Source organism: Mus caroli, chromosome 13 (assembly GCF_900094665.2).
Source record: "Mus caroli chromosome 13, CAROLI_EIJ_v1.1, whole genome shotgun sequence".
In the NCBI taxonomy this organism is placed as follows: domain Eukaryota; kingdom Metazoa; phylum Chordata; class Mammalia; order Rodentia; family Muridae; genus Mus; species Mus caroli.
This window is the reverse complement of record NC_034582.1, coordinates 48,326,774-48,336,742: the sequence shown is the minus strand read 5'-3', so window position 1 is coordinate 48,336,742 and position 9,969 is coordinate 48,326,774. Positions and strand designations below refer to the sequence as shown.

Here is a 9,969-nt window from a genome sequence, read left to right as displayed (position 1 = left end):
CTTTCTTTCTTTCTTTCTTTCTTTCTTTCTTTCTTTCTTTCTTTCTTTCCTTTTTTTGGTTTTTCAAGACAGAGTTTCTTTGTATAGCCCTGGCTGTCCTGGAACTCACTCTGTAGACCAGGCTGGCCTTGAACTCAGAAACCCACCTGCCTTTGCCTCCCAAGTGCTGGGATTAAAGGCGTGCATCACCACTGCCTGGCCAGACTAGGTCTCTTGAAGAGGCAGCTAGCATGGGAATATACTTAGGGAGGGGCTCCACTTCCTTTTGCTTTATTAGAAATATTATGCCCAGTGCACTAACAAACCCTTCTTAGGTATCGTCTGTGTGTTGCAGCTGAACCATACCTGGCTCTCGCTCTCTCTCTCTCTCTCTCTCTCTCTCTCTCTCTCTCTCTCTCTCTCCCCCTTTCTGAACTTGGACACAGAGCACGTGACTCCCTCAAATGCAAAGACTCTCCACTGTGATTACCCACAATGCTTCAGTGGTACACTCTGACATGTCCCCCAAGACCCCAGGGTAGTAATATCCAGAACAACAACAACAACAACAAAAAACCATTCACCTTTGTACATAGTAGCCTCCTTAGCCACAGCTCCTCTTTACAAGATTACCCTGGGCTAACCTCAGTCTGAAAATATTAAATGGAAAAATCTAAACCCAGTTTATAATTTGAAGATGTATCTCATTCTGAGTAGCATGATAAATTCTCATAGCACCTAACTGACTCTTAGCTGGGGTTGAAACCATCCCTTTGTCAGACATATCACACGATGTATGCTGCCTGCCTGGTGGTCACTCAGTGGCCATCTGGTTATTGGGTGGACTCTACAATATCACAGTACCGTGCTCAGGTAACTCATATTATACTTAATGTTGGTCCTGGAGCACAAGAGCACTGTTAAGGGCAAGTGGAAATGTGCCAGAGAGAAGCTGTAAGACCCCATTCACATAACTGTCCCTGTAGAATGTTATTGTTGCTAATTGTGCCTAATTTATAAATTGAACGTCACCGCAGGCATGTGTAAAGGTAAAAAGCCACTGTGTGCACAGTGCCGTCTCCGGTTTCCTCTCTCTTTAGGGTCGAGGGACGTATTCCCAGCGGGTAAGGAGGGGCTGCTACACTCAGTGTTGCTGAATGGCCATTCACGGGCTTAAGCAAACACATCACCCTTACCTTCCACACATGGGCTTCCCCTTGTTCGTTTCACCACGCTGATGGAGCAATGATGATGCCCTTTGTGCATGCCCTGATTTCCCATCACCCTGAGGCCGCCTGGGTGCCCAGTTCCTGGAATCCTTGTTCTTTCTCGCCTGCCTCTATCTTCAGTCCAATCTTCATTTCCGGTTTTTCTTTATGATTTTTCAGTACATCTTGAATCTTGTTTTTTGGTCAAATGAAAGTTAATTTTTTTAAAAAGATTAATTAATTAATTAATTAATTTATTTATTTATTGTATGTGAGAACACTGTCACTTGTCTTCAGACACACCAGAAGAGGGCATCTGTGGTTTCTGGGATTGAACTCGGGACCTCTGGAAGAGCAGTCAGTGCTCTTACCTGCTGAGCCATCTCTCTGGCCCTTAAGTTAATTTTTATTACCTTTATTTAATGTACGAGTGGGAGCAACTTGGATGAGTTAGTTCTCTTCTTCCATCATGTGGGTCCTAGGGATTAGAACTCAGATAGTCAGGCTTGGAGGCAAGCTCCTTTACTCCCTGGGCCATGTAGCCAAGACCTAGATGGAAATACAAAGATTTGTGCTCTGTGGAGAATTCTTGGGCTTTTTGTGTTGCATCGTGTTTAAAACTGTCATCTGTAGTTTCCTTGAACTGTTTAGATTGGACTAATAATGCCATCAAAGGTAAATGGGTGAGGAGTGAGGACTCAGCTGAATTTTCCTCTCAAGAGCCACGCCTTTTCCCACCCCCCAACATTTTATTAGGAAGTATTTCAAGCATGCAATGTTGGGGGACATTTTAGAGCGAGCACCCGGCCACAACCAAGGCCTTGCCTTTCTCTCTGCTGGCTTCATTGTGTCTTCCTCCCACGCCCCATCTACCCATCCATTCATCAGTCCATCTTGTTGCAGATAGCCTCACACTTATCCCGAAACACTACAGTGTGGATACAGGGTGTTTACAGTGTCTGCTGTATTACAGCTAATAACAGAGACCTGTGTCTTTATAGTCCCACTCTCAGATAGAAAGCTAACAGTGCCGGTCATGATGGTGCACACCTTTAATCCCAGCACTTGGGGGGCAGAGGCAGGCGGATTTCTGAGTTCGAGGCCAGCCTGGTCTACAAAGTGAGTTCCAGGACAGCCAGGGCTACACAGAGAAACCCTGTCTCAAAGGAAAAAAAAAAAAACCCGGAAAAAAAAAAAGAAAGCTAACAGTAGCTTTCACATGTTAACGTTCTCCTAGAGATTTTCTGTTGTGGGATGATGTCACAGAATTAGAATGCTGGTGCGAGTTACGCTTTTAACTTGGTGCTGGATTAATCTGACTCTGTGCTGGCAGATGCCTCTCAAGGTAGTCAATCCATTCTTAAGTTGCCAAATGAAAACTTGTACAGCCAGGCCACTTAGTGGGGGTTTTTAAATCCCTGTTATAGGGAAAGCTAAGGCAGGAGGATTGAAAGTTCAAGGCTAGCCTGGGTTACAGAATGAGTTTAGGGCTAGCCTGGGCAACTATGTGAGTCTCTGTGCTGGAGAATAAAAGAGATAGAGTCATTGCCTAGCATTCTCCAGACCTTAGGTTCATTTCAGGATACAATATACAAAATAATGAATAAATAAAACACTGAAATTTGTGTGTATTGTCTGAAAGTGTAGCTCAACAGAAGTGTTAGCATGCAAAACACCCTTAGGTCAGGTCCCAGCACCAGAAACTTGCATCTGTTTATAGAATACAACATGATGTCTTGATACACTTATATGTTATAGAATGACCTAATCAGGCCCATTAACAAATGCATCATCTCACATCATTATCATTTTTTTGCAGTGAGAACAGGTAAGATCTCTCTGTTTGCACTTGTTAATAATTATACAGTGCATTGTTCTTAATTCGCTGTATCGAGAACTGGTTACTTGGGCTTGGCTTATCTCATGCCTGACTGAAATCCCTCAGCGCTGCTCCTCAAGCCCTCGGGCTGTTTGCCTTCAGTCTCTGGTGGCCACCACAGATAACGTCCCTGTGGACTGAGGTCACAGGCCATGGCCTTTCTGTAGCTATGACTTTGTTTTTCCTATTGATTTGGACTGTCTCAGACTCACCAGCATAGAGATTTCTCTGGAAGTAAGGCAAAATGGTGAGCTGAAGGCAGTAAATAATCTCTTAGTTCTCCATGTGCTCCGGGAGTGACCAGTCTGCCCCACTCAGTGGCTCCATCATGGCCGTGTTTCCTTTGGCAGAGACATAGCCACTCTGGCTGTCCTTGGTCAATTGGTCTTTTCTGTAGGTGGATATCAAGTGGGTCAGTGACTGACAAAGGAGGCTGAGTTCATCCTGTGTCATGTGACTTCGAGGAGGAGGCTGTTACTGGTCCTCACACAGAAATGTGACTGTCTGTCTAATGCTCTGCCCCTCTGAGCACGTTGGCCCAAGGCTTCCGCTGCTGTGAGATGGGAGGCAGGTGGTTGTCCTGGTACTTAAGGCATTTACTGCCATCCTCCCATCCGCCTTCAGTTGATGATGATAAGGGTGTGTGCAGAGAAGAAAGGGTGGCACCGCCCTTCCTTATAGCTTCTCTCAGGTTGGGGTGATGCTCAGGGAGCCATGCATGCCTGACACTTCCTATGTACTACCGGGTTCCTTTCTGCTGTTTTAACTCAGTGGTGGCTCATGTTCACTATCATAGGGCAACATATTCCATACTAGAAACAGTTATACAGGATGTGGTGATGCCCGGAGCCTCTGCCTTAAAGCCCCTTCCTCCCTCTGTTGCCCTCCACCCACCTTTGGGTATATGGGTGTGTGACACACTGCTTCAAGAAAGTGCCCCATGCTCTTGGGCAGTTAAAATTTAAGCTAATTCTTGGTATGTCGAAAGTTACCATCCTTGGCGTCATGTCTTAAACCCTCTTATTTTCTGACTTTCTTGACCACCAAGCGTGTCCACAACTGCCACCCTATTATCCAGCTACATGCTTATGGCCCCAGAATCTCCATTACCAAGTCTACCTTACCTGCCAGTCTACAGACCCAGGACCTCCGTCCCATAATGAGTGTCTGTTTCTCTGTGTCTGGCTCATAGTCAGGTGTACCCATCGAGTGCCTGAGCAGAATGCCCTGGGCTGCCCCTACAGCTCTCCCACTGCTATTATGGAGACTGTTCTCTACTCCTGTTCAGGTTTTATCCTAATTACAGGAAAATAACAGGATAAAAACTATTTAAATTGTCACTGACAAGCCAGTGACTAAAGGTAACTTGAGGAGAAGCCAGGCTGCCTTATTACAAAGGACATTCTCAGGAAAAAACAAAAAAAACAATTTAACATTTGGGGTTAAAGCTTAGACCACCAGTCCCTTAGAGATTTGGCTCAACCTCAGGTGGAGCTTGAAGGAGAGACGCTGGACTAAATTTTTAACTCAAAGCCACCTTGTTACAATTGGAAGTGTAACTCTTGGGGCTTGGGGGGATGACTCTATGGGTAAGAGTGCTTGCTGAGCAAGCATGAGAGCCTGAGTTCAAATCCCCAACCTCCATGTGAAAACCAGACATGGTAGTGTGTGTTTCTGTAACCTGTTGCTCTTATGGGGATAGAAGGTGGGAATAGGAGAATCTCCAAAGCCAATAGGTCAGCTAGTCTGGAGTACACAGTAGTGAACAGCAGAGACCACACCCCTCTCCCCCAATCCCAAACAAGGCGGAGGATGCAGCTATGCCCACATTCACACACAGGACTACACACACATACACAGAAAGAAAGGTAATTCTCTTTAAATCCTGTAGTGAATAAAAATTATATCTTAATTCTTAAGTCTGTGCTGCCTAAATGAGGGGTGTTACGTGACAATAGCTATAATGTCTGAGTATTTAATGGTACTCCAATTCCTTTAATGGTCCACTTAACAGATCCCCTCTCCCTTCGCAAACACTAACTGGTGCAGTTGGTTTCTAATCTGGATCGTTCCTTGACCTTCTGTGACCTTTTCCTTCTTAGGGTGTCCCCTCGAGAGGCCTTTCTTGACAGGAGAGGCTGTGTGGCTTACTACCTATTTGTAGGGACCTGCCTCAGTTTCTCTGGGGGGCCTCTGATTCCTGCTGGTTACATCTCTTTACCCCCATATCGCTAAGCCATCTGTCTCCTTCCCTTGGCTGTAGTTTCTCCTGGTAGCTGTTTGCCTTTTCAGCTTCCAGTGTGGCCAGGCTCTGGTTTGTACCTGGCCACATCAGGTAGAGCAGGGTGGTTTAGTCTGGCTCCACAAATCTCTGAGGATCTTGTGGGCAGTAAGAACACGTTCCTTTCTTTCATGCACCTGGCTTACAGGCCTACAGTTACATCAGAGGCTCTTTCATGGACCCCCTGCTCGGCTGCTGTACCTCCTCACACAGCAGCCCTGAAAACTCTGCTGCACCCCACTCGAGTTGCTTCCTTCGAGGATTCTTGGGCTGTTGAAATAGATGCCTAGTTTTCATTGTTAAGGAATGGGACTGAATCACCATGAAAATTTGTAGAGGTATATCCAGGGGGGATTTCTAGACAGGTTAATTGAGGCTGGAAGATTTACCTTGAATGTGAGCATCCATTCCTTGGATGATGGAAGCAAGCCCACTCTTGTCTGACTGTAGATAAAATGTATCTACATTCATCTTTCTTGTCTGGCTGTAGATTTATCACTCTAGGCTGACTGTAGATACAATATGTCTACATTCATCTTCTTATCTGACTGTAGATACAATGTATCTACATTCATCACTGTAGGCTGACTGTAGATACAATGTATCCAGTTGCCTCCACTTCCTCACTGCATAATGGACTGGACCCTCTAACCATGAGCCAGAATAAACCCTTCCCTCCTTGAACTGCTGTTATATGGTATTTTACCACAGCAGTGAGTTCTAGAAAGGTCAGGCTGTGGAGAAAGGAGAACGGACTACCGTTGTGAGCCTTCTTGATCTCCTTATGTGTGCAAGCATCATCCATGTTATCTACACAGCAGACTCCAGGCCGCACCTTGGAGTGTCCTGGTTGTATTGTCCACTGTGGTGCCAGTCTCTCAGTTGCCATGGAGAAGGCAGCGAGCACCTGCATGTGCTGCCTTTGTCAAAGACTGCCCCCCAGCATTTCAGTGCCGGAACACACCTCATTCATTATTAAATTTAATTAATAATTTAAAATTATTAAAAAATCTTTGTTTACAAATAAGGGCGCCATGAAGGGAAAGCCAGTCTCTGATATAGTTCAAGAGTAAGAAGTGTGTGAGATGTGTAACATCCCATGCTAGGGACCTGTGGATGAATACCTCGTGCCCACATGACCTCATCTGTAAGAGGTCTTCCCACAGCTAAAGGGGTGGTGCATTGATCCTAGCAGCTGGGAGGCAGAGGCAAACCTTCCCTGTGAATTTGAGGCCGGCCTAATGTACATAGCGATTTCCAGCCAGAGCTACACAGTAAGATCCTGTCTCAAAAGGAAAAAAGAAGTCTGTTCGTGCTTGGCACTTTGTTAAGGGGTTCAGGTTATTAAAAAGTGATTAAAATTAAAAAGTGACTAATAAGTTGTTAAACATCTGTGTTAGGCTTGCAGTCAGCCTGACCAGAAGTTAGCGTTCCCTCTTGCTGTCCTCTTACTACATGGCCATATCAACAGCCTATCACGAACTGAATTGGGCAATGTGCAGTAGGGTTCATTTTGAGTTTCCCTTTCTATGGGTATGCTGACATATCCAGCATGCTGTCATCATTTCTAGAAGTCCCCAGCCCTCAGATTCCTCTGAGGAGCTCAGATCCATCCTCTTCCCCCTCAACACCCAGCAGTCTGGGATCTGATTACCGCCTTTGGACTTGGCCTTTTCTAGAGCATTGCCAAGTTGGAGCCACACGCACAGTGCAGAGCTTCTCAGATGGGCTCGGTGCCCCGCTGGCAGGCACCCACATCCTTTCTCTGACTTGTGTCCTGTTGTGTGGAACCACCACTCTGTTGGTCTGTGCGTCTGGTTGCTTCCAAAGTTGGCCAATAAGAAAAAGCCACTATGTGATGGTTTTTACGCTGATGGAATTTTTGGACCAAGTAAAAAAGAAATGCCAGCTTATCAAGTATGGATATAATCCCAGCACTTGGGACGCTGAGGCAAGATGGAGCCCTCAGAGTTCACAGCCAGACTAGACCACAGAATGAGTTCAGAATTACCCTCACTAAATAAAATGGCCCCGTCACAGAACTAAACAAACAAAGCAGAATAAAGCAAAACCTTTGATGGTTTGTAAAATTCTGGATTAAAACCACTTCATGGACCATTTGTCCTCAGCAGTCACTCACGGAGGTTTGTTTGTCTTTCCAGGGATGACGATCAGGAAGATGGCTTCTGCCAGCCGTACCGAGGGATCGCTTGTGCACGCTTCATTGGGAACCGGACTATTTATGTGGACTCCCTCCAGATGCAGGGGGAGATTGAAAACCGAATCACAGGTAGGAGCACACAGCCCCCTCGGGGTACAGCAAGCGCCTTCTGTGCAGATGGCTGGCCACCACTCCAGTGTTCGTGCCATGGACTGTCAGGCTCATAGCCCCCCCTTGTAGTAGGAAATAAGAGATCTTTCTCAGAAACCATTGCTCTTGCTCATGTGTTTTGCCGTAAAACATCTCCAGTGTGTTAAGTTAGCGTGTTAGTCCTTTATCCTGTACTATAGTGAGATATTCAAAGTTAAATACCTCAAAAAGAAATTTACATTTCTTTGCTCACAGCTCACAGCCCATTGAGGCCACTTTGGCTTCACCACTTCATAGTGGGAGCCATCATGGTGGGAGGTCATCTGAGAGGGGGAGATCACTGGGCAAGGCAGGAAGCTGCAAAAGGGAGTACCATAGGGGGCGGGGCCAACCTGTTCTTTCTCATCAATCTTATGAGAACATAGCCTGTCCTGTGAAAACAACCTCAATCTATTCTAAGGGTGGCACTTAGCGACCATCCACTATGCCCTGTTCCCAAAGTATCTCTCAGCACTACCACACCGGGAAGCAAACACGAGAGCTTTAAGGGACAGGCCACATGTAAACTGCAGTTAGCAAGTGCACATGTTTGGAATAAACACATGCACACACACATGCGCATGCGCACCCCAGCCAGGCTGGGTGTATTGGGGGCACTGATATCACAGTCACCCTCACTCTGCTTGAGAGCTTGCTCTACATTTCCTGCATGTTTGTGCCACCTGTGTGCCATGCCTGGCCCACACGTGCACAGTCTGGTACCAGCTTACTTGGGAAGGAAGACTGTGAATGCCAGGCAGAGGGGATACTGTAGTGAGTAAGGCCTCAGGCCTTAGCTTCCAGAGAAAAAAGCCAGGGGTTCCAAGACCTGGTTCTGGGTCTTTGTGGCGGAGTTGGTCAGACAGGAAGTCAAGCAGCTCTCCTCAGTCTCTTCGGGAGTTTTCTGGCTGGCCGTGAGCTTTCAGCAGCCCAGCTTGGGCTCCATGGTGAGGGATTTTTATTAGAAGAAGCTTTAGGAAGAAAATCTGTTAGTCTTGGACCTACCAATACCTTCCTTCCCAGACTCTGAAAGGGACCGGCAGAGTTGTGGGGGCGGGGCTTGAATGCTTTCTGTGGCGCTATTGGCCAGGCTTTGTATGAGAATCAGGCATTGCTCAGAGGGGGCACGGCAGAGCCCTGCCCTGGCAGTGGCTTGGGCTGGAATAAAGATCCAGGCAGGAAGACACCACTGCTGACCTCCTAATTTCAGCCGAGTTCACAGTCACAGCAGAGCCCACATGAGTTGTGTAAACCACGTGGGTGAGGATCAGAGGCGGGTGGGAAGGCTCCCTGAACATTTTGGTGCCCTTGCTGGAAGCATGGTTTAATGTCATCTTGTACAACAGTGAAGCCTTGGGTTCAGTGACAAACCTGCTTCATGCTGTGACTTAGCACAGGCGGAGTCAATCTGATCCTGCAAGTCCAGAATCCAGTAGGCTTTGAGTCACAGAACCAACATGGCCCCTCTGTGGAGCCCCGGCTTTGCTAGTTCAGCTCTCAGGCACAAATGCATTGAAAATGTGATATGGAACCACCTAAAGACCACGTGGGTGAGGCCCGTGTGAAACATTAGTGAATTTTGTGTTGAAGCCTAGGTTCCCTCCCTAAAGATCTCACTACATGCGTGCACATGTTTTAGAATATGGAAGTATCCCCAAGCCCAAGGGTATAGGCAATGATGAGGGCAGGGATATGGAAGCACCTTCCTGCCTAGAGCTGATTTTGGGTAAACAGCCCTCAAATGACACATTTGGAGTCCTGTAAACACAGCAGTGACATTGTGAACTGGTTCCCTGAGGAACTACTGGCTGTGCCATTCTTAGCCCTTACTTGCCTGGCACCAAGGCTGACTTTTCTGGCAGCAATCCCCTTCATTGCCAACTCTGTACTGGGGCGTTTATTCCTTAGTTAAACCAAATCCTGGACACATTGTCCTTGACCTCTGGTGCCCATAAAAAGGTGGGGCCCACGATTTCCAGCCCCGGGACTAGCCAGTCCCTGGGGCCACTCACATCCCACCCGTATTTTAGGTACTGTGTGAAAGTTCATCTCTTCATGTAGTCTCAACTAATCACTTTCTAGATGAAGAAATGGGCCACAAAGGATTGAAGGGCCAGCTGCCACTTTTATACATTAACTGTGAGTTGGCTGGAACCCAGACTCAACAGTTGCAGTTGGGGGGGGGGGGTGTCTGGGCTTGTATCCTGGGACTAAATGTCTGACAGCAGCACCACCTGCTGGTTATATCTGGTAGTACACACCTCAGAGTCCC

The 9,969-nt window shown here is 46.9% G+C and overlaps 1 protein-coding gene across 1 annotated transcript in view; it reads left to right on the top strand.

Annotated features, from left to right (window-relative positions):
* Nucleotides 1-9,969, top strand: part of Ror2 (receptor tyrosine kinase like orphan receptor 2) — a 176,428-nt gene that overhangs the window by 155,981 nt on the left and 10,478 nt on the right. Inside the window, exon 5 of the mRNA XM_021180555.2 lies at nt 7,510-7,637. Within this exon, the coding sequence (XP_021036214.2) occupies nt 7,510-7,637 (128 nt within the window). The remainder of the gene's footprint in view (nt 1-7,509; nt 7,638-9,969) is intronic.